Source organism: Zalophus californianus, chromosome 1, assembly GCF_009762305.2.
Source record: "Zalophus californianus isolate mZalCal1 chromosome 1, mZalCal1.pri.v2, whole genome shotgun sequence".
Taxonomy (NCBI): domain Eukaryota; kingdom Metazoa; phylum Chordata; class Mammalia; order Carnivora; family Otariidae; genus Zalophus; species Zalophus californianus.
In genome coordinates this window covers 19,085,849-19,110,783 of record NC_045595.1, presented here as the reverse complement: position 1 = coordinate 19,110,783, position 24,935 = coordinate 19,085,849, and the positions used below count along the sequence as shown (strand labels likewise).

General features: G+C 44.7%; 1 protein-coding gene across 3 annotated transcripts; it reads right to left on the bottom strand.

The window, feature by feature from the left end:
• Window positions 1-383: 383 nt before the first annotated feature.
• RBM5 (RNA binding motif protein 5) lies at window positions 384-24,935 on the bottom strand. Of its 3 annotated transcripts, XM_027583333.1 has the most exons (25): window positions 24,811-24,935; window positions 23,402-23,472; window positions 21,641-21,806; window positions 20,736-20,891; window positions 16,601-16,670; window positions 16,039-16,112; window positions 13,489-13,572; window positions 12,241-12,301; window positions 11,703-11,768; window positions 11,279-11,439; window positions 10,740-10,837; window positions 10,044-10,131; window positions 9,786-9,863; window positions 9,633-9,705; window positions 8,676-8,761; window positions 8,203-8,287; window positions 7,897-7,988; window positions 5,211-5,372; window positions 4,622-4,771; window positions 4,468-4,539; window positions 3,669-3,848; window positions 3,278-3,352; window positions 2,190-2,287; window positions 1,982-2,111; window positions 384-1,032 (listed from the first exon to the last, which is right to left on the bottom strand). In XM_027583333.1, exons 2-25 carry the CDS (start codon window positions 23,416-23,418, stop codon window positions 907-909), a joined length of 2,448 nt encoding a protein of 815 aa, XP_027439134.1. In that variant the 5' UTR covers window positions 23,419-23,472; window positions 24,811-24,935; the 3' UTR covers window positions 384-906. The 3 variants fall into 3 exon arrangements, with proteins under 3 accessions (XP_027439134.1, XP_027439133.1, XP_027439135.1); XM_027583332.1 differs by having other exon boundaries at window positions 1,982-2,287; XM_027583334.1 differs by lacking the exons at window positions 16,039-16,112; window positions 21,641-21,806; window positions 23,402-23,472; window positions 24,811-24,935 and having other exon boundaries at window positions 1,982-2,287; window positions 20,736-20,806.

Here is a 24,935-nt window from a genome sequence, read left to right as displayed (position 1 = left end):
CAGTTGCTCAGCAGCAGGGGCAGAAAGCGAGTGGAGTGCCATGGAGGGGGACGGCGGCCGCCTCAGTCCCTGCCCCTCAGCAGAGCAGTAACAGCCTGACGCTGCATGCTGGAATAGTCTGGAAACTGGAGACACACAAGTGCTCACACTCACTTTGCTCTTTAGAAAATGGAAGTGGAAAAGCTGACTCAGTTATGACTGAGTTTCCATGAAGAATTTTAAAACACTCTTGAACTTAAGAATCTGAACATGCTTGGGGTAAGGAAAATAGCATAAAATACTATTTATAAATGACTTTTAACACACTTATCTCACCACCAGGCTTGACTAGCTCAGACATGCTCGGCACACCTGGTCACCTGAGAATAAAGAGACACAGTCACTCATTTTTCAAGGTATTTCTTTTGTAAAGGAGCCAGATTTGGCGACTAGACTGAAAATCTTCCAAAATTCTGTACAAATGTGTAATATACAAATATACACAAGGCTCTTGCCAAGAAAAGACAGCACAACAAATGACAGAGGCGGCTTTGGTGTCACATACCACCCAGGGCATCTCAACACCCCCCAGGAGTGTGAGGGGCTGACAGACCGTGACATGGGCTACACACGTAAAACACACTACATTACACTATGTACACTGAAGTATAAAAGACCCACTGTCCCCCTGGCCAGCTCACAAGCCCTCTGGCAGGAAGGAAGGCCATTCGCCAGACAGCCCATATAAGGAGAACTCCTTTAAGTGGGAGAACCTTGTAGAATGGAGTGGTTCCCCTTGAAACTATTAACAGCACAAGGCATGCCCTTAAAGAGACAGGTGCTAAGAGTGAATTCAGGAGACGGACCCCTCCCTGTGCTCCGAGGAGCTGCTCGTTGTCTTTCCCTCCCTCCCTCCTTCTCTGAGCCTCACTCCATCTCAGTGAACCGAGCAAACATGGCCTTCCGGACAGCATCTTTGTAGGAATCCGCGCCTGACAGTCCGTATGCACTGCCTTTGGCTCCCAGGCCAGCTCCTTTTAGCCGGACTTGAGCCTAGGGGAACAAAATTTCTGTCAGCAGCTGACAGGTAGGGTGTGGACCGCTCCAACTCCTGCTCGTCCAGGCGACTCCCAAACAGGACCACCCACCAAGGACAGGAGGGAGGAAGCTTGGGAGACCTGGAGTAGATTTAAGGACCGAAGGAATAAAATGGGCTAAGGAAGATATGCAGAGAGAGACACATCCCCCAACCCTGCCCCCCAGTGCCTGCTCAGCAAGCTTCTGTGCCGAGTAAGGGCCCCAAAGCACTCCACTGAAGCCTAGGAAGGTCTGGTAATTATGGGCAGAGATCCTAGCAGGACAGCCCCATGTCAGCAGAACTCGCTTGCACAAGACAAACATGTTCTGTCTGTAATAGTCTGACCTAAGCTGTGTTGCCAGGTCAGAGAGGGAGTGGTGCTCTGGTGGTGCTCTGGTCTAGAAGGCCAGGGGGTGGGGATCCTCGGATCCTGAGATTATATCTGAATCTGAGTGAACTCTGATCAACTAAACAATTTCTTATCATGCATAAAAATCCTACTAAATCATAATTTATTTTATACATAACCAAGATCACTTAGAAATTAAAGCACCGTACACCTTTTAAAAAATCCAATCTAAGCTACATGGATTTGAGCCGGTGTTAAGTAAGGGACTGTTTCTAACAAAGGACACAGACATACACAGTTCTCAGAAGATGGCTTTTACCCAAAGATACCAGAAGACCAGAAAAATCAAGTAGGGTATCACCCCCAATCCTCCCAACTGACATCTTAAAGGGGGGGTGACATAAGCAGAGGCTGCAGGGAGGGAGACTCCCACTGGGTGGGGGCGCAGCCCATAGGAGATGGCCCTGTGTCATGACGTAAACTCTCCCCTGGACCCCAGGCCGTCTGGCTGCTTCCATCTCGTCTCCTCACTAAAATAAGCCTGCAAACCACTGAAGCCCAATCTTACTGCTTACCTCAATGGGGGCTGTGATGCCTTGACACTTTCTTCCCAAACCTGAGCCTTCCCGCCAACCCATGGCCTGCAGCATCTTGTTGCCAATGTTACTGTGGTCAATGCCATCTTTGGTGGGCTGCTCGTAATTCCTGCCAGTGGCAAACACACAGTTACTAAAAACAGCCAGAGCCCCCGCTAACGGAGTGGAAAAGGTGCGCAACACATACACAGTGCCGGCATCAAACTGCTTCTTGCGCTTGGGCTCCGGAGGTTCTGGAATGCCGTACTTCTCCCGTCTTTCTGCAGCTCGATCTCGGTATTTCATCTACATCGGAGAACAAACAATGCTAGAGACATTCAGACTTGAATCTGCCACAGCCTGACGTACTCAGACTTCATGATCACCACCCTCAAGGACTTTCCCCATCTGCAGCTTGGCGTCCCAGAGTGGTCTGAAACACCAAACACCCTTGTTTCCCTCACTGCACTTAGTCCGATCGACTGCGTGTGGAACCTGGTGCAGAGCTACATCTGAAACAAGGAGTTTTATTTAATTAGCCGTCGCTGGTCAAGCACTTCGACAGGCCTGCTGGGCCGTCGGTGCAGCCCAGAGGAGGGCAGAGCTGCCGCTCCTCTCACCACTGGGGACAGACAGCACCAAGGAGGCTTCCAGAGACTTGCTCATCAGTCCCTGGGGAGCTGGCACCATAAACAGCGGAAAAGAACAGGAAAGCAGAAGCCCTGACTACAGACAGCCTGAACTATAAAACTGTCATGGGGTGAGAAATTTCAAGTAACTCTGCCCACTGGTTCATTTCTAACCCATGGGCCTCCCTCTGCATTTTAAATCCGGCTGGCACTCAACCTGCCTCATGAACTATCAAATGCTTGTCCATTATTGGCCTCACTTTTGTTGCCTTCACCCCAAACCCTGCCCTGTCTGCTGCTTCCTTCCCTATCACCTGCAGTTGTCTTATGCCCTGATGTCTTCGGGGCCCAATGGGAAGCCTCCCTCATCACAGGCCGAACGAGATCACGTTCTCCTTACTAAAATCCAATGTCCTCAACAGCAAGTACCTGGCTTGCAGGACCTGTGAGCAGTCTTCAGGATGTGCTTCTGTGCGTCCTCACAGACTCAGGGCAGAGCTCACAACGCACAGAGCCCCCAGGTCCAGGCTACATGAGCCAAAATGGCCAGGTGACAAGTATGTGACAAATCCTACCTTGCCCCTGGGACCCAGAACTAAGTGCTACAAATAAAAGCTAAAGGCAGATACAAGACACTCCTTCCAGTGGCAGAGTGACCCTCAGTCACCTCTCTCTCCCTCAGCTCCAAGGCTTCCAACTCCTGCTCACTCAGCCGGGACCGTCGGTAGATATCCATGTTTTGCTGTACAAGAGATTTGATAGACACAGTAAGAATGCAGACCATCCTGATTTGAAATGTCTAGTTCTATCAGTATCTATTTACTCTAAGAGTCAAAGCCCAATTCAACAGGCACAGCACGAAAGCCAGAGCCTGCCGTATACAGAGCCACCATGCTCCTTGCCACTCTTTGATCTGGAATAGACCATAGTAAGAACAGCCTTCTGAAAGGCGATCACTCCAGGCAGGGATCTGCTGAACCTTCACCACTGTCAGGGCACCCGTGTCGCCTTGCTCCCTCCCCTCCCTGCCTCAGATCAGCTCAGAGAAGCACCGCCACCTTGTGAAGGTCTGAGAGCTGCTGGTGCCGGACCAGGGCATCTCTGTTGGGGAACTGGCGCCGGCAGAGCAGGCAGGCCATCTTCTTCCAGTCGGCCAGCTTCTCTTCTTCACTCTCAAGTCTCTCCACCAGCTCCTCTTCATTGTCACTGTCACCACTGTAAGCAGCAACCAGACCCCTCTGGGGACAAGAGGGTGGGTCACTGGACACATACAGTGGGAAGGAGCCATGACTACGTATCTGGATAAAGTAACGCGTAATTCCAGACGTGCAAGAACCCCCACTGCCCTGTGCCATACTTGGACAGTGAACTGCGTTTCGTTCAACTGTGCGCAACTGTCAGGTCCTCAAGCGCAGGGCCTGCCAGCCTCCTGGTACCAACCCTCCTGGGGCCCAGGAAAAGTTCCTGGATGGCTGTTTTCAAACTACTCACCATGGATGAAAACCCCAAATAGAACAGATCAGAGTAATGGCCCACCTAGACCAGTATTTGTCCAGTAAAACATGTTTTACTGTCTCCAATTTTCTCTTTCCAGACCGTTAAAACACTCTATTTACAAATGCAATAAAACTCAACTGAGCTCAGGAATTCAGGTTTCATTCACTGCTCCAGCTCTCCGGCTCTCACCCAGAAAACAAAGCCCTGGACATGGATTCCATGTGCAGGAACTGCTCTAAATACCCACTGACAGCGACCACACCCAGTTTTAACGAGGAATCACAGCCAAGATGAAGCTTAGATCCCCAGTGAGACACAAAGCACACATATGGCCTTACGACACCGGTGGTCCTGCCTTACCTTGAGAGGATTCTCCTCGTCTCCATTCCGCACCAGTTCTGGGATGAGCTGCTGCCTTTCGGCTAAGGCTCCCTGGGAAAGAGAGAATAACTCATAACCCTCAAGTTTTACTTAAGTTCCCATCACGAAGTGCGGCCATTCCTGCTACTGTTACCTTTTTCTCAAAGAGAGCAAAGCCAGCATCTGCTGCAGCGGACTCTCTCCTTTCTTCTTCCCTCAAGGAATTAACAGGTTGAAAGCTGTTTTTAAAATTTTCTTTCTGCTTGTTTAAACTCTTAGCCCAGCGTTCCATGTCTTTGGCGATCTAATGCCAAACAACCATGAAAAAACCATTTAGATACATGACTTTAGAGAACAGTCTCCTGTGCCACAGTAAGCAGCCATTAAGAGTCTCACCTCAATCACACGCTCTGCAACAAAACCCCCTTCACCCTTATTTCTACCTACAAATATCTTCATGAGATGTTACTGCATACGATCAAAGTCATTAACGAATATTGCTCGAAAGCCTGTGAATATTCTAGGATATTCTTCCCTCTAAGTATGAATATAGGCAGCCGACAAACAATGTATGGTAACATTAAAAAATTACAAAATGCTCTGCGAACTTAATGTAAATGTGTGGCCCAGTTTTTAAAAAAATCCAAATGAAGCTGACACAGATGTCCCACCACCACCAACAAAAGGCCAATCCCCCAGAGAGAACCGAGTCCCCTGGCTGGGTCATGGGCTCATGGTCTCACCTGCTGAGCTGTTTTGCTCTTGGGTTTCTCCTTCTTTTCCTTCCCCTCTTTTGCAGGAGGTAGGCCCGTCTGCTGGTGGGAGCTGGACTCTGCGGCTGGCACGTACGTCTCCTTCTCTCCATCCCAGTAAAGGTACTGCTGGGTCAAGGAATTGTAGTAGTACTAGGAACAAAGCACAATTAATGCAGACTTTCTGCTTTGTCAAACCATTACAGGAGTACTTTGTTAAAAAGGTATGTCAAGATTGTTTTGTCAAAAAAATTAAACACAAACAAAACATGTTGCAGAGCAATAGTATTTCACGCCCAGAGAGAAACTACTGTATGTGTTGGTATGGTAAGGATGAAGAACCAGCCAGTGAAGAGGTGTGAAACTTCTTGGGCAAAGGTCGAATATGGTTTCTAAAGAGTGTAGTTCCATTAATCTAAACCCTGGGCCTGGAGGGCACCCAAAGAGCTGTGTCTGACTCCTCTCCACAGACAGACCATTTTATACAAACCAAGTGGCCAGAAGAGGTGGTTTCATTTTTTTTCCCCCTAAAGATTCTTATTTATTTATTATTATTTTTAGTAATCGCTATACCCAGCATGGGGCTTGAACTCACAACCCTGAGATCAAGAGTCCAAGCCCCATCAACTGGGCCACCTAGGCACCCCCTGTTCAGGAGGAGCTTTTAATTACACATCCTCCATGACAACCAGTTAATAGTTCATCATCGGGTTCAACCATCCGGAACCCTTTGGACACCCAGGTAAGCAAACATAGGGTTGTAAAGAGCCAGCTCAGGAGCCTGAAAGGTGGTAAGTGAAGGAACTAGATCTGACGTATATAGGAAGAACTGCAATGGTAGATAGGTAGCACCCATCTCTCCTCTTCTTTACTCCCTAGTCATTCGCTCTACCTGCTCAGCAGGGACCCTGGAGAGATGGTCTGTTACGTCTCTTCTGGGGAAGGTGGCATGTATCAGACAGAGGAGTCATATTGCTATGGCCACTAAGAACTGCTTGGGTAATGGTGGTCAGACTTCACAAGCAAGAGAAGTAGAACCATGCAAGGCTTAGCTTGCTCAGGTGGGTCCCTCACTGCTTCACACCTCACTCTCAGAAACCACAAGCTCTCAATGCCAAGTTCCTATTAAAAGCACTTATTTTACTATTCTATATATACAGATCCTAGTCATAAGTAACTGTTTATTTATGGAGTGTTAAAGCTGCCTTTCCTCTTTAAAATAATATACCACTACCCAAAATAAAACATCACCTGGAGATCTGCTAATTTCTACCCTCAAGAATACATTAGGATGCTAAGTAAAAGAGGCTGGACACAAGAGGTCACATGTTATCTGATTCCATTTACATGAAATGCTTTTAGAAGAGGCAAATTTGTTGAGACAAAAAGCAAACAGTGGTTGCTGGGGTAAAGAGGGACTAAGGAGTGACTGCTAATGGGTACAGGGTTTCTTCTTGGGGTGATGAAAATGTTCTGGATTACAAACAGCAAAGGGTATCTGGCTGGCTCAGTTGATAGAGCATGATCTTGATCTCAGGGTTTTAAGTTCAAGCCCCAGGTTGGATGTAGAAATTACTTAAAAATAAAACCTAGGGGTACCTGGGTGGCATAGTGAGTTAAGTGTCCAACTGCTGGCTTCTGCTCAGGTCTGATTTTGGGGTCGTGGGATTGAGCCCCATGTCCGACTCCACGCTCAGTGGGGAGAGTCTGCTTGGGTTTCTCTCTCCCTCTCCCTTTGCCCCTACCCAGTGTGTGTGCATGCTCAAGCGTGTCCTCTCTCTCACTGAAGTTTTTTTTTTTTAAAGATTTTATTTATTTATTTGAAATAGAGAGAGAGAGAGCACAAGTGGGGGGGGTGGAGGGCAGAAGGAGAGGGAGAAGCAGGCGGGAGCCCGACATGGGGCTCGATCCCAGGACCCCAGGAGCATGGCCCGAGCCGAAGGCAGACGCTCAACTGACTAAGCCACCCAGGCTCCCCCAAAATAAATAAATCTTTAAAAAAAAAATTCTTAAGGGGGCACCTGGGTGGCTCAGTCGGTTAAGCATCTGACTCTTGATCTCAGCTCAGGTCTCGATCCCAGGGACATGAGTTTAAGCTCTGTGTTGGGCTCCACTTTGGGTGTGGAGCCTACTTAAAAAACAAAAAACCCCCCACATACCTAAAAACAAACAAGCAAGGAAACAGTGAATTTTATCTCAAAAAAAATACACAGGAAGAGAAACCACATTTTCAAACTTCTATCTTTACATAAACACTAACGGCCACCTATAAATTTTAACTTGACAAAATAACCCATGGTACTATAAGTCAGACTAGAGGTTACTGAAGAGGGCGGGTAGAGACCAGCAAGGGGCATGAAGAACTTTCAGCATGCCAGGAATGTTCTCTCATCTCAGTGCTGATATACACGTGTATACACGTAAACATTCAAAGAAATGTACACTTCAACTTTGTGTATTTTTCTGTATGTATGTTGTACCTCAAAACATTTTTAATCTTTAAATTTAAAATTAAAATCCTAAAGTAGAAATTACATCTTGGTGAGTCTGAAGAACTTAAAACTAATCTGGGCCACTCGCTCCTCTGCAGGAGATACTTCAAGTCATGCCTCATAAATGGGATTAAGTGAAACGAAGATATTACTAGTGAAACTGGGGAGGAAAACAGTGTATTTACCTGTGAGTTGGGGTCATAGTACAGCCCTGTTGTCGGATCATAGTAATATCCTGAAGATTCGTCATACTGGTAAGTGGATGTGTCAGGCACTGCTGCAAAAACAAAAACCAGCACACAGTCATTCCCGGTAAGAAATGAGCTTTCCTTCAACCTCTAAGCCACTGAGATGCGGCAGGCCTTAATGGTTGTCTTCTCTCATAACCCCAAGTGTCCCTCTGACACCCACAAAGGGAGAGGAACTCTTACTAAACACAGACAACAACTAGGACCTTCCAACTGTCAACAGCCCCATGAGGTTTGGCTTACCATATTTGGTACCAGGAACTACACCAGTGGGGGAAGCGGCTGGGGCCTGTGTACTTGTGCTAGTGCTAGGCTGTGCTTCCTCAGTCTGGAAAGAACAGCAGCTTCAATATAATTTCAACTGTAAAGCCTCTAAAGAGAACTAAATCACTGCAATCATCCAGGTGGAAGGGCTCCCCTGACAGACACACTGTAAGCAATGATCTAAGGCAATCCTTGAACAAAACACATGCTGACAACTTTCTTCCTAAAGGTCAAGTCGAGGCATGCAGAAAGCATACACCCTGTTTGGAATCTTATGTTTTAAATACATACCCCAAATTATTATCTAATACTACCAGACACAGAGAAGTAAAGTTGGAATGTCTGTGTATTATTCAATCCTGGCTCACACAGCAGGAAAGGATAATACTTGGGACAGCAAAACAAAGTTTCCCCCACAGTCACCAGTTCTGTATTTAGGACGACAGGATTACCGGAGAGCTGGGTGGATTGGAGGTCTGATTATACAGCTGGGGACTCTGGGACACTACGGCCGCTGAGGTGGTGGTCACTGCTGTGCCTGATGATAAACACAGGGGGTTAGCAAGGGCCAGGGCGCTGAACTCCAAGCCAAACATCTTTATTTGTAATGCCCAAACTAGCCTTCTTTGTATATGTCAGGTCTTTTTTTTTTTTAAAGATTTACTTTTAGAGGGAAAGAGCAGTGGGGAGGGGCGGAGAAAGAGGGAGAGAGCAGTGGGGAGGGGCGGAGGAAAAGGGAGAGAGAGTTTCAAGCAGATTCCGTGCTGAGCATGGAGCCTGAAGCAGGGCTCGATTTCATGAGACCAAGATCATAACCTGAGCCAAAACGAAGAGTCAGTCACTAAACTGACTGCGCCACCCAGGCGCCCCATGGATGGGTCAGTTCCTAATAACGTAATTCCTACTAAACATCCTGGAACCTGTAACATTATCATTTTTATAATCCTACTAGAATGCTACACACAAAGTTAAATATTCCGCATGACTGTAAGAAGGAGGAACAGAAGAATCCAGAACTGGTCTGGGGTTCAGAAAAGATTTAACTATAAGGCTTTTATAATTCTAGAACAAAAACTAAAGCAAACGTTTCTTACAATGACCCTTCTGATTGATGTCTGGGCACCAGACTCTAGGGCCACACCCTCTGCCCCCATGAACCTATGTGGGCTCCCAGGATTCCAAACAACATAGCCAGGGGAGATAACAAAGTTGAATTCTAAGAATGAACACTCATCACAACAGTCTCTAAGAAGCTGTTATCCATTCCTGATCTTGCCCAGAACCTTAGGCACACGGTGACAACCCTGAATGTGCACCCTCTGCCCCCGCCCTGCAGGGAAACGGACACGTCCTATCTCCTTAACCACAGCTGCTTAAAAAAAAGCTAAAACAGAGATGAAGTTTACTACCTGATGCAGATGATGCATCAGATTCCAATCCTCCAGCTTGTTGCTGATAAAACTGTTGGTAATCCTGTGAGTACTGAAGAAAAGTCCACTGTTAAAGCTGCTATTCTCAGACATGCTCTGGAGAGTAGTTGGATGCTGGTTAAGTCCACCTACCTGAGCATACTGGGCATAGCCATCTTGGCCCGGCTGCAGGTAACTGTAGTCAACACCGCCTCCTTCACCGCTCTGAGCCTACAAAATGTCCAAAGAAGAGGACACACAGGCGAGGTTAGTGGACATCAAGGAAAGAAGGCAGGAAGAACTCCCTAAAACTGCCCCTGGAGAGCTCCTAAGACACAGGGGAAAGATCACTTCTGTGACTTTGGGCACCACCACACTACTCTGAAAAAAAAAACAACCCCTCCACCTTACCTGCGTGGATGACCACTGAGCAGCGGCAATGGCCGTGCTAGCCACAGAGAAGGCGCTGACCCGGTTACCATCTGGCAGGACCAAGTCTCTGAAACCACAAAAATCTAATCATGTGGCTCTCTCTCAGTATGTCCCCCATCTGTCCCCCCACACTGCCAAGGAAGAGCAATTCACTCTAGCCTTTGTTGGGAGCCCTCCAATGCTAGCAAGGCCTCATTTCAGAGCAGGAAGGGGTCTCCACGGGCAAATTCCTTAGTGGGCAAATGTCTCTGTAGTATCGCTGTTTTACTCTGTATTCTGCCATCTAGTAAGGTGTCTGTTGGATGAGTAATGATACTACAAACAGGAAATTTACATCTCTAGACCGAAGCTCACTCCATATGAAGCTATTAGTGTGCTGTTCTGGAAAGGAATATTTCCAGATGGGTTTGCACTATCCTGAAGCGGTTTGCACAGCACATATTCTCAACCCATCTGCCACGTGTGCCTCTGTCCTGCTCTGAAGTTTTCTGGCAACTGTTTTTTCAGGACAGGAGGGAACACACTGTAAGAGAAGAAAGACAATGGTCTTCCTCCTGACCTTGGCAACCAGGGAGGATTGTGTCTCAGTGTCGAGAACATGGGCTTAGGGTACAGTCAGCAAAGCATCCCTGTGCAAGTACAGCAGTTTGAAATAAGGACAATAAAGCCACTCACTTTCTGGCACTTTTTGCAAAATCAACCCCAATAGTTTTGCCGTCAATTTTCAAAGGTGGATGGAGACTCTGTAATATCTGAAGCAGCTGAGAGGCATCCTGAAGGAGAATGTCAAGAAAGACAATTCTGTCATGTAATTAAATCCCTCCGCCCACCTACCCCATTCAAAGGGCTACAGCTTTCTATTAAAAAAAGCAAAAACAAAAAAACACACACAGTAATTATTGTCTGTGCATATGAAACCTTGAAGAAATAAAAAAATAGCCCTCTTTCCTCTAGCACACGAAGGTATCCCATATTATTAAAGGAGTAAATGCTAAACCAATCTAAAACAAAGCAAGAAGGAAAAATTAAGCTGTGGCTCAAACTTCACTTCTGCCAATTATCTATAGGTATACACATTATTTTTACCACTTATCACATGCAGCCTTGAACTTTGGGCTCCAGGAGCCTTAGACATAGTATTACAATTAGATGAACCACATTTGCCTCTCACTGCCCAGTTTCTTTTAAAAGGAAAGATTCAGCGAGCACCTCACCATTGCAGAAGACAGCTGCACAAACGCGAAGCCTCTGTTCTGCTGGGTCTGTTTGTCTTTTATGAGGCGAATGTTATTGACAGCTAAGGACGCGTAGGGAGACAGCGCTGTCATGATGGAATCCACCACAGTGTGCGGGGCTATGTTTCGAAGTATGATTGCTGGGGGTGAAAGAGACAAATGACATACATGTGCATTCCCACCACCAGTGCTTTCCAAGGCAGGCTCAAGGACAAATACATAAATCCATTTTGGGAGATTCCTAGTATATTTTGTACTTTGACATGGAGAAGACTCTAAAACCAATCTTTTATGGGACAAACTTGAAGCCATCACTGTTCATTAAAAAAAGGGTAAGAGAACAAAAACTTCCAATTAAGGTCAACTTCTACCACAAAGGCCAAAAGAGCATAGTGGGACTTACTATCACAGTAGTAATCCACAGACTGAACAGATTCTGTGGTTCCAGGGGGCACTTCCTGTTCAGAGTCTATAAGGGAAGGAGACAGGGAGACTCAGTAACTGAAGACAAACAAAAAATAAACCAGTGTATTTTTAGTAAAGAAATACACTCAAACCCCAAAGTTTTAATTATAAGTAAACGTAGCAGTCATTTTTTTCTTTTTAAACCATCTGTGGCTATAATAAAACATGATTAGTTTTGACATGATAAACGTGGAATGCAAAAACTGGGCCGGTGGAGGACTGACAGTGCCTCGGTACTAAAGAAAAGCAGATGCAGAACGCAAACCAGGTGAGCTGGCTTTATTTTGGAAAATAAAAGAACTCTCTGCACCCACCATCATCAGAAGCATCTACCCAACGTAAGGTAAGAAAATTTAAGGAGAATATATGAATTACTTGTTGAAATGCCCTACAATCTATACTTTTCCTCAGGTTCGCAGGCATTTCAATCAGTCAGGTTTTTAATGCTTATTCCAAACAGCTGAGTTTGGGCTTACCAAACTTGTCCGCTCCACATCGGAAGCATTTTAGTCTTTTCCTGAAATTGTTAAGGCAGCACTGGAAGAAAAAAAGTTTTCTCTGTAATTATTTCTCACAGTAGGCCAGGCTTACTAGTAATGAAGTGGGTTAGAGCAATAGGGCCATGGACAAGTCCCAGTAAGCAAATAAAAAAGCAGAGAGTGACATCATGTAACCAAGACAAAGGGACATTCACCTAAAAATTTAAAATGTTTCACTGTGAAATATTCCAAGAAAAACAAATCTTGACAGATTCTGAAGTAGAATTCCATTTTTATCAAGTTGGGGGAAAGCTTCAGTTCACCCAAAAACCCTAGAGCAAACCCTACAGTGGCGAAGTTCTTTTTCTTTTATCAGAAGAGCACTCACTATATGGACCACTCTATATACACAAACACAATGTAAATGGAATACTGTCTAGTCCCCTACTAGACACGGGCCACACGCAAACAAAGAATCCAAGTACTTTCAGAATGTCAATGGCAACACCCAAGCTCAAAATGGTGCACTGGTGGGGCACCTGGGTGGTTCAGCTGGTTAAGTTTCTCTCAGTTTCCGAAGCTCAGGTCATGATCTCAGGGTTGTGGGATCAAGCCCTGCATCAGACTCCCCACTCAGCGGGGAATCTGCTTGAGATTCTGCCCCATGCGCCCACCCACCACTTGCACGCACGCGTGCTCTCAAATAAATCAATCGATCAATCTTAAAAAAAAAAAAGGTGCACTGGTGACAGGACCATAACGTTATTTCTTTTAATTTTTATTATTTTTTAAAGTAAGCGCTATGCTCAACATGGGGCTTGAACTCATGACCCTGAGATCAGGAGTTGCATGCTTTATCAACTCAGCCAGCCAGGTGCCCCGACAGGACTATAACAGATCTTTCATAACCTGAACAGTGTCAGAAGGATTTAGTTAATTTAATTAAGAGACTATGCCATAAGTTGACAGAGACCTCCAGAAATCAAAAAACAGTAAAGTGGAACAAACCTAAAATCCTAATTGAAACAATGAGCTTAGAACCTGGATCTTAATAAATAAAATCGCTAGTGTTCTAGGGACTCTAGTATCTACACAGGAAGACCCAAAGAAAGTCACAAAGCATGAAAATCCCCCTATGATTAAAAAGCTGGTGACTGTATACTTTTTAGTTTCCTTGTTCAGACAGACAAAGCAAAAAACAACAAAACCTGAAGTTTTGCCTTTTTGGTAAGAGTACATGCTTACCTTGTTACAAAGCCAATCTTCAAACTTAGGTCTGGGATTGCTATAATGCATCGCAATATGCTTTCCTTGAATCACCAACTTTTTCTGTAAAAAAAGAAGTAATTAGTTATTCCCATTGTGAGGAACATGTGTCCATTTTCCCAGGGCAGAGCACACTTCGGAAAAATCAGTGCTCTGGAATTAAATGGACAACATACGGGGAGGACCAACCACCGCCACCTATACTCTGCCCATCCAATCCTTCAGATAGGCAGTAAGAGAATGGGATGCGGAGTAAAGGTAAACGGAGTCAGGGAGTGCTGAGAAAGCTGCCAAACTCTAACCGCTGACATGCACCAGGCCGTGTCTCCAGCAGAGACAGAAGTCCTAACATTCAGCATTGCCAGGCTGCCTGAGAGTGATAGTCTATTTCAAAAAAGCAGAAGACACAACTCTCCCAGTTCTGAGATTGCCTACTTTAGCCTCAGTATGGTGTCCTTGGGCTTCGCTTCACTTTTCCCCCAGTCCCCTGTCCTTATGCAAAGTAAAAGCTTTTCTATTTCCCCTTTCCCCAAACTCCTGCTTCAGGATGTGTCCTCTGGGGGACAAGGGGAGGGGAGCTCAGTTTTAAAGGGAATCTGGTTACAATTCTTTCTTTGGAGGGCCTATTCTGAATGCCATCGACTCTAAAGCAGCTAAATGATTCTTCCTGCCAACTGAAACCATGTTATGTCCTAGGTGACAGATGTGTTTTTCCCTGAAATACATGGTACTCTCTTCAAGATGAGTAACCAGGAGGCCAATGAAGTTTCTTCAGGGGGGTCAGAAGAGTTCGTAAATGTATACACCACCTTACCCTTCAAGTCAAGCATGTGACTAGAAGGGATGCAACTCTAAAAGGTCAAAACTCCGAGCTCAATCAGTCTAGCCAAGAGTATACCCAGCACCTGCCCCCAAAGAGCCTTCATTTAACAGGAGCACCTTTTCTTTTGCTTTTTATGGGGCGGCAAAGGGGGAGGGAGCGGGTGTTCTGACACTATCAGAACAGATTTAAGGAGGAGGTTAGATATCCAGATTTTTAAAAGGAGTCTAACCCCTCTAAATATACATACTGTTGAGCAATTTGGTTCTTGAAAATCCTGGAAGAGTTAAGACATGCTGTGAATGTTGTCTCTGCAATATCTAAAGGCAAGACTGCATGTCTGGCCAAGAGGAAAAGAGCTGAAGGGCCAGCCACTCACTGTGTTGTACAGAAACAAAAATGAAGCTGGGAGATATGTCAAAAGATCATCCCAGTAGGAGGGGTGTGTGCTGGGGGAGACTCCAAACTATCACTGAGTCCCTAATCCTACTGGCCTTTTATTTCTGGAGTGAATTTGAACTGTAATGAAATATTACATGTGAACTTAGCTTTGTATACATTAAAATTGTGGAGATTTTTAAATATCTTGTGGGTTTTAATTTCCTTGGAGTTTTAAACTCCCAGGCAAGCCATTCTGATACAGCCACTGTATCAAAAGATGCTGTCACGTCAAGAAAGCAGACTCACATGAAGCCTGTGTCTAAGTTCTGAATTTACTAGGATGGTGTCCATGGTATGAAATGAATGAAGTTCTACTTCCGTAAGTTCAGGCCGTCACCTCTGGTTTAAGAAAATGAGAGGCTTAAAAATCTAACAAATCAATCAAAATGATACCCTCATTAGTGAGTCTTTGTTATAAATAGCAATATATTACCGAAGAATATAACTTATTTATGGGTGATAAATCATAAAATGTTGCAGAAAAGCAACATAATGAGTTAAGCAAACCTCCCAGAATGTATTTGGTTAAGGCATTCAATACCGTGCTTTGGAGTTCTGGCAAAAAATGTTATTTAAGTGCCAAGTACTGAACGTCATCTTGACAAACTGTAGAACACTTCAGTTAATGCTACATCAAAGAGCCATCAATGATTTGCTTTGAACGGAATATAAAAGGCATTCTCAGGGAGATTAGAATGTTAATGCCACTTTAACTAGATCAGACAGCAGCAGGACACCAGCTCCCAGGCTAATCTCATCAGACTTATTGTTCATAAATTCCATGAGGTCCTTAAATAGTCCTTGAAGACCCACATGAGCAGCTATGCCTCCTGGAGGCTTGTGGTCTCCAAGCAGAAATAAGGAATAACTTCAAAATGCCTGTAGCAAACTTCTACTGTGTCTCTTCACTGTCAAATCGAGAGTTGGATATTTTAAGATTACTCTCAATGGACATAATGAATAGAACATAATCGGTAGTGAAAAAGGGAACATCAAGATGTTCTGATAATCACCAGACAGGTATTCAGTGATTAACAAAGCTCTGCCAGGCAGCCATGTTTAAAGGCAGAGCAAATTCTACAATGTAGTCCTTGCTGCTGTATTTATCCTAATACTACCAATTTTAATATATACAAAGCTTTTCTTTTAAAAAAAAATCACTCCTTTGGAACAAACCACTCCTTCAACCTTTTTGTTTGTTTTTTGTTTTTAAATTGTACAGACTTGTTCCATTTTCATGAATATCTAGACTTGGTGAGTGAAGCAACCTGATTGGCTTCCATCCAGCTGGTAGCATCTTGCAAGTGATAAAACTCCACGAAGGCGAAACCACGGCTTACACCTAGAGACAGCATTCAGATATAGACGGGATACTCGTGTTAGTCAGTTCCTTTATAACAGGTGAATCTCTCTCCCACTGCTTCAACACTGCGTGACAAAGCCAATTGGGAAGCAGCTTTACAAATGTGACTTGACTTGGGGATCTTCTTGATACTTTGCCATGGCAAGGAACCAAGCCGCCTGAACTAAGTGCCACTCGATTTGATTCCACGCTTAAAAAGTAACCATGCAACCGACTACAAACAGTCAAACAAGGAGTTTATAAATCACTACTTACCGAAGGAAAAAAAAGTCCCTAAAAACAAAGTTTTTAAAAAGGTCCTCAGGTGCTCTCTAATATCGTTTTCAAAGAATCACATTCCTTAGCCATGGCAAACCTTTCATTCTGAATTCATGTGCTTGAAGATTGGGGGAATCAGGATGGTCTTTAGGGGCTGAGGTGGGAATGGGGAAGAGAGCCAGAACAGCCGGAACTAAGCAAGCTCTCACCTGTTTTCCTCTTCATCAACCTCACGTCCGCAGGCTGAGGACCTTCAAAGGACTCCATCATTTCTCGAATCTGCAGAGTTTTACACGTTTATAGTTAAAGCTTCAGCCATAAACTATTCCACACCAAAGAAAGTTCAAGGACCAGGAACTGCATCAACTGCTTAATCAGCTAAGTTTTTAACTTCTACCACCAACATTTAATCATTCTAAAAACAGAGTAAGGGGTGCCTGGGTGGCTCAGTTGGTTAAGTGGCTGCCTTTGGCTCAGGTCATGATCCCAGGGTGCTGGGATCGAGCACTGCATCGGGCTCCCTGCTCAGCGGGAAGCCTGCTTCTCCCTCTCCCTCTGCCTGCTGCTCCCCCTGCTTGTGCTCTTTTTGTCAAATAAATAAAAATAAAATCTTAAAAAAAATAAAAGTAAAAACAATAAAAAAAAAAAACCTCATAGAAATGAATGTATTGTAACAGCCTTGAAAGCATTCTTTATATGCTGCCTGGGAATTTCTTTCAAGTATTTATGTTATAATGAACAATCTTGCTGGGGTGCCTGGTGGCTCAGTCGGTTAAGCATCTGACTCGATTTCAGCTCAGGTCATGATCTCAGGGTTGTGAGATCAAGCCCTGTGTCGGGCTCTGCACTTGGCGGGGAGTCTGCTTGGGATTCTGTCTCCTTCTGCCCCTCCCTGCTGGGTGCACTCTCTTCCTTTCTAAAATAAATCTCGGGGCACCTGTGTGGCTTAGTTGGTTAAGCATCTGCCTTTGGCTCACGTTATGATCTTGGGGTCCTGGGATGGAGTCCTGCATTGGGCTCCCCGCTCAGTGGGGAGTCTACTTCTCCTTCTCCCTCTGCCCCCACCCCCAGCTCATGTGTGCTCTCTCTCAAATAAATAAAATCTTTAAAAATAAATAAATCGTTAAAAAAAAAAAAGAAGTCTTGCCCATGGCACACTGTCCTATAAGCCTCTCTTAGCCTCACCTCACTGTCCTTTGTTCTAAAGGACCAGAAAGAAAATGAGATTTAGAAGAGGCAGAGGATATGGCACTGTCCTCTGAAGTATATGATCAAGAATCAATAGCCAAAAAACAAGGAACTCTCTCAAACATTTTTTGCACAATTATCTTAAGAAAATAGTAATTTTCTTACATTTACACTAGGGCTGAAAATTAATAAAGCTCATAACATTCCTAGGCTCCTAATAAGTCAAAGTAAACATTAATTGAGCCTAGAAGAATGAATTTGGGCTGGTAGGTTGTCATTTTTTTTTTTTTTAAAGCTTTTATTTATTTATTTGAAAGAGAGAGGGGGAGAAGCAGACTCTCTGCTAAGCAGAGCGCCCAATGCGGGGCTTGATCCCAGGACTCTGGGATCATGACCTGAGCCAAAGGTAGACGCTAAACTGACTGAGCCACCCAGGCACCCCTGGTAGGTTACTGATGTTAGACCAAGCCCTTACTGCAAAAAGCAATGAAATACACTAGTCTCTTTAATCATGCCAGGCAGAAATACTCCCAGAAAAAAGGAAAAACAGGGTCAAATTTGTGAAATAAATTCTTAGTGGTCCCCAACTTTCTGTAATTACGTGCAAAGGCTACAGGATTATATACTGTTGATCCTCATTATTTGTGGATTCCGTATTTGCAAATTTGTCCACTCACTAAAATTTCTAACTCCCAATCAATACTTGTGGTGCTTCCAAGTCATCTGCAGACATGTGCAGAGGAGGGAGAGATGTGAGTCGCTTGATGCACATGTCCCAGGCCGAGGTGATGCTGTGTCTTGTTTCAGCTTCCATAATGTAAAGAAGTGTCCTTTTCACAGTCTATTTAGTGCCAAGTTTTTCACATTTTCATACTTTTTGTTAGTGATTTCACTATTATTACTATTTTTTTTAAGTAAGCTCTACATCCAACATGGGGTTTGGACTCCTGGCCCCGAGATCAAGAGTTGCATGCTCTACTGACTGAGCCGGCCGAGCGCCCCAGTGACTTCTCTCTTTAATGCGGCTCTCCAAGTGTAGCACAGGGAGGCTATGATGTCCCTCAGACAGAAAATACATATTGTTGGATAAGCTTCATTCAGGCATGAGTTACAGTGTTGTTGCACGGGAGTTCAAGGTTAATGAATCAACAATATATATTAAATAAGGCATCTCTAAACCACAATGCACCTAAAACAAGGTTATGTGTTGATCTGTTGATGAAAATGGTTGTGACCAGAGGCTCACAGGAACCTAACTTTGTATTTTCCCAAGGAGTGATGGTTCAGTATTCAGTATTCTATCTGTAGTCACTTTACAGACCATAACCACCACCAATAAAAAGAACTATGTCTATTTTTTCCACAGAGTAGAAATTCTACACTGAGCCAGACCCCATCATGTGACTCAGGTCCATGCTTAGTAACATAGTAACTGAAAAGTTAGTCATCAGAGTAACTAAAGACTGTTATTATAAAAGTAGTGGTAACAGTAACACATATGGTAACATAGTAACTAAAGATATTCTAAGAGTTCACATATCAGTGGGAGGGCTAAACTAAAAAACGCAATGAGTATGATAAACTGAAGTTCAGGAGATTAAATACTATAATTTTAAAATGTTTTAAACACTTCAACATGTGAATTTGCTAAGAATACTGCACAATTTTGGCAACCTCAGAAATTCTGCTTTGAAAAACCAGCCTTCTTATGGTAGGCACTTCTATTTCCCTGAAGAAGCCTGAAATACAAAAACATTAAATCTTGTTTCATTGCCAGCAGGGAGGCCCCCCCAAAGTCAGTGAGGGCACTGCTTCCCCATGCCACTCACTTCCTCGGCAGACTCCCAGGGCCATAGGCCAGCAGACTACTCAAGGGAGCAACCTTCTTAACAAGAAAACTTTGCTGAATTGACTCCTCCTGTAGGAATTCCTGCATCTCCTACTCCATACGTCCACTGCCGCTCCTGCCTGGGCTCAGCTCTGCCTTCCCTGTCCTCCCACTACCATTCTTTCCCTCCAACATTCTAACCTGCACAACTCTTGCTATCAAAGCCCTAAGTAACTTCTTTTATACTTATCTGGGCTTTCAATGATTCTAGCACCTGGCCTCAAAAGCACCTTCCCACCCGCCTCTCTCCTGCCAAAAGCCTTTAAATTCAACCGAATGAACCTGGTTGAAAGGCCTTGTCTACATTCAGAATCTTTCTATTCCCAAGTTTGCTTGTGTGATCCTACTGCCTGGAGGGCCAGTCTACCACACCTTTCCCCTAGTTCTCCACCAGACCCAAACTTTTAGATCCCTTAAGAATCAGTTCAACTAAGATCTCCCTGGAACCCTTCTTTACCCTACACTAGTAAAAACCTCCCTTAAAGAAGCTTCCAGAGACCCCATTCTTTTTTTTTTTTTTTTTTTTGAAGTAATCTATTCCCAACATGGGGTTTGAACTTAAAACCCTAAGATCAAAAGTCACATGCTCTACCAACTGGGCCAGCCAGCACCCCCGCCCCTTTCCCAGAGACATTCTGCAGAACCTCTTTCAACATCAATCTGCCTTGTAGATCAGGAAAGGCCTCACATGATGGAGACTTTAAGCAGAAAAAGGCACACTGGTAGAATGAAAAACATGTCCAAAGCGGCTATAAGGGAGGCAGGTGGTGGATGTGGCTGGAAGAAATGGGTGAGGGCCAGAGAAGAGATTGCCACTGGAAATCAGGGAGTGCCCCTAGCTGGCCAGTCTGAGGAGTGGGGAGCCAGGGAATGGCCTTCCTTTTTGACAGGCTTCTCAGGTTTCAAATGGATAGGATACATTTCATCAAATCAAAGGGTAGCCAGATCATGAAGAAAGTGTTTTTACTGATACATCCTCACCAAATAAGTAACCAGTTCATTAAAAATGTACTGATTACCTTCTATGGGCTATTGAAGGAACAAGACCTGCTCCCTGTAGTTAAGGAATTTCTCAAAACTCAGCTCTGTGTTGAACTTCAAAGCCTAAATATAAATGGTAATTTACCTCTGAACCAAGCTGAAAAGAACTGCCCCCTAAAGACAGAAATACATTTCACTGGCTGAGATGTTAACTTGAGATAAAACAACAGCACGAGAAAACAGGAGAAGCCCCAAAACTGCTTGTTAGAACTGCTGTTTCCCCTTACATCGCTCTCCGTGATGGTGATGGGAAGGCCGCGCAGCATGATGGTCTTACTCTCCCTCTCATCACTGATGTCATGTCTGTAGTCATGCTCGCCATAGTCACCATCTGAATGGTAGCCGTCTTCGGATCGGTCACTGTTCCTTCTTTCACGTTCTCTCTGATTTATAATAAACAAAATTACAATTAAAACAACGCTGGGTTTATATATTCTGATCCAGGCCCTCTACTCCTAGGCATTTATCTTTAGGAACAACAGAGAGGGTATGAGAACTCCATGATGATGTTCACTGTACTGTTTCTAAACTGGGGTGGGGGGAGAAAGAAGGGCCATTTAGTTCAGGAAGAATGGTTTCACAACTCACGGTACAGTATACACTGTCAACACAATGAAATACCACTACCTGTTACAATATGAAGATTACATGCACAGAAAATGAAAAAAAAAAAAACCCTGCAAAATTACATGGGCAGCGCAATTACTTCTAAACAAAGCTACGTTTACATATAGAAAGGAACGAGAAAAAGCTATGCTGACTGACACTACAACTTTGAGAAGCAGCAGCCGAGGCATAGGGCTGGTATATTATTATGCTCCAATGGCCTCATCTTTAAAATGGGAAGACACCTACCATAAGGGATTAACTAAGTTCATGTAAGTCAGGTGTTCAAAGGAGTGCCTGGTGTATGGTGAGCCCTATGTAAACCCTGGCCAGTATTTCTATTACCACAGGCTCAGTTTGTCTTTGAGGATTAGTCACCTCAACAAATTCAGAATAGAGGGTTTGAACATAATACTCAGGAGGAGAGTTCCACACCAGATACACTTACTACATTTCCAGACTCTTAGAGGCTTTGTGCATGCAATTCCTAACTCCGAGCACACCACGCCGGTCGCTGACCACTCACCTCTGGGCTGTCATAATCTCGGTAGTCGTCATATCTGTCGCCCCTCCGGTCATCACTAGATCTTTTGTAATCTGAGTCCCTCCGCCTGCTTCTGGATTCACGCTCATCCCGATCATCCCTGTCTATGATGGAACCGTACCTTCCACTACGCTCTGTTCTACTCACTCTGCCAGGGAAAATAATTTTCAGTTACTCTCAAGGACATCACATTTTATACCTTTAGAAAACACGGTTGAAAATACCCCCTCCTCCCCCACAGCTCAGTGTATAAGATATGCAAATAGTTTACCATATCCCTTAAAATTTATCCCCAAACTCCAGTTTATAAAAACACACACTAGGAAAACATCCACATCCCTTAAGGCAAAGATAATTTTCAGGAAATCATGCTAAATTTGATAATATGGTTATCACATGTTTGGGTTTAATACTTTTTTTTCAAAAAAAGGTCAGGTTGTCCAAGTTCATCCTGTATATTCCAAAGCCTGTAGTCTACACATATCACCCTTTTTATCCCTGATTCAGATCTTAGTGATCAAAAATAGGAAGAAAGCAATTTTTAGCATTTCACCCAATTTCAAAGGAGAGTGTGTTCTGACTCATCTACTCTCAAGGGTATCACACTACTGGGAAATGGACCAACAACCTGGATGAGTTAAATTCATTTTTTTTCTTCATCAGGCAGTTAACCAAGTTCATTTGTTAGACATAACCAGCACCAGCAGAGAATATCATTTCCCATAACATCTGGTTTGTTTTTGGTTACTGGATAGCACTGGGCCTCACAGGAAAATCTAGTAACAAGAGGCTTTAACCCACTTGACTACAGATACAGTTCTTTCATAAATTGTTTACCAGGTTCATAAAACTACTGTGTAAGGACAAGACAAAGGAAAGGCTTAGAAGGGCCTCATTTACAGTACACAAATTTAACAAAAAGACACCAATGAAACAAGTAGTCTAGGACTACTTCATAATGTGAAGAATGAGGAAGAAACCCTAAAAGGGTAAATGTTAATTTAGTAAGTTTTTGGAACCACAGACTGCTAACACAGCACTAAAACAATCACATCACGTGACATGAACATCTCCTGAGTCTCTCTGGGCCTTCAATTTCTGGGACGAGACTCAATACTAAGTAGGAAGGTGGCTGAAAAAGGTCGTGTATGTAAATCAAATAGTCTGAGTGGAAGAATCCATAGATCACATGGCAGCCAAATGCTCTCATCTTAATTCTCCACCAATTCTTTAGTAACCTTTCATTTATTTTTCATTTAACCCACGGTCCATCTAAAGCTTCTATAAATCTGGATCATCTTGCCACAGAGGGAACAATGACAAGAACTAGCATTCACTGATTGCTTGCTATAGCCAGCTACTGTGTAAAGTGGCAGACTTGTATATCTCCTGGCTTCTGCATAAGCTGTTTTCCACACTGGGAACCCTCAGTGACCCACTCCCTCCTTTGCCTAGTTCTTACTTACCTTAGTGAACATTTTCTCCAGGAAGCTTTCCTAGATGTTTCCAAGAAAACACATGCTTCCTATGTGTTCTAACAGCACCCTCGACTTCTCTTACATAGCACAGTTCACACAGTACTTCACTTCTCTCACTAAACTGCATGCTTGTAAGAGCAAGGCTCATGAAGGCACTAACAACGTCTGGCACAAAATAGACACTCAAATATTTGATAAACAATTAAAAGAAAATTCAGTCCCCAATGAAATGCTGAAATCAAAGACATGTATAGTAGTAACTTACCGTTTGTCTGAACCCATTGTCCTACTGAAGATGTAGCACTCTGTTCCAAAAGGTTCAAATTTTGTTTTTTTCTAGGAAACAAAAGAGATTGGCTGCTGAAAATTTGAGAGATCACTTAAGTCAATCTTTCTGTAGGCTAGGACACTACTGATGTTGTAATTTCATCAGACTATTCACAGTGATTATCCAAGGTGGGGGCAGGAAGTTGGGGATCAACTGTCAACATGAAAATCATTTGCTGAAATGAGCATAGCAGGAAGATGAAGCATATCTTAAAACATCAGATTCCCTAGTCAATAACAAACTCATAAAAGGACGCAAGCAGAAGAGTCCTGCCCTTCTCCTACTTTAGGATTACGAAGCAAAATAGGGCAGAGATGCAATCAGCTCCCTGTGTTCTAATCAAAGCAACTCCGGTGGGGTAGGTGGCCGTTAAAACATAATCAAAGCGTCTTTACTAATACAAGGAGCAACATAAATTTCAAAATCTTCTAATGCAAAGTTTAAATCTTTTAGAAGCCGGGATGCTGCGCTAATTGAAATCTACTCTTATTTATAACGCAACGGCTGATCCTAAGCTATTTCAATGAGACAAGAGCAAACCTCGACACGACTTAATTCCTCAGTAACAATAACCACCACTAACCCTTGAGGCTGCCAGCTGGGCCCTGCAGCGCCCCGGCGGTGATAAAACACAGAGCTAGACCGCGTTCAATTCGTGGAGGTCTGAGAAACTAGTTTCAGCCGTCCCTGGCGCCTGTTCCAGAGTAGGCGCTCAACAAACATTTGCTGAATTAATAAATGGAAGAGAACCACCTGGGAGAAATAAGGCCCTGGGCAAAATCTCTTAAGGCCGCTCCTCGTCGCCCAGGCCGTGCCTGGACCCATCTCCGTGGGGTGTTGCGGCCGAGATGGCGGCGCCACAGCCTGCGCCGACCGACTCGAGCGTCCGGCTTTCCCTTTCTGCCTGCACACGCCCCTCCCAACCCCCAAAACGCTCCCCCAGCCTGCAGATCAGCCTTCACCGAACAACCTCCCGGAGAGGGCGGATTCAGATGCAGCCGCGGGGCGATGGCGACTAGAAACTGCCGGTCGCCCCTGAGGCGTACCCGAGGGACAGGCGACGGCTCCACGTTCAGTTGGGCTAGGGAGTCGGAGATGCGTCCCGGCAGAGGCACAGTCAAAAGCCCGAAAGAAGCGGGCCTCAGGTGGGGCGGGAGGACGCCCTCTGAAAGCTGACAGCGCAGACGGCGAGGAGGGGCGCGGCCCGCCAATGCCTTGGGTAGCTAGCTACTCGAGAGATGTGGCTGGGGCTGATCGGCCGCCACCCGCGGCTGTCAGGGAGGCTGCACAAGGCCTGCCTCAAAAGCAAGAACCGCGGGTCGTTTACAGGCGGCTGCCGCACTTACCCCCAGAAGAGACCAAAGTGTCAGAAGTAGCGGTTTTGTGCCCCAGATTATCCGACAGGGTACGGCCGCCTCACAAAATGGCGCCTCGGTCGACGGCCGTCTCCTACCCACAGCACCTCGCGCCT

Excerpts from the sequence above, each read along its gene's own strand:
- RBM5 (XM_027583332.1), bottom strand. Across the intron at positions 4,540-4,621 it reads TTGCTCTCTTTGAGAAAAAG|GGAGCCTTAGCCGAAAGGCA; the intron begins GTAACAGTAGCA and ends TCTCTTTCCCAG. Across the intron at positions 2,288-3,277 it reads TGGAGCTGAGGGAGAGAGAG|ATGAAATACCGAGATCGAGC; the intron begins GTGACTGAGGGT and ends TCTCCGATGTAG.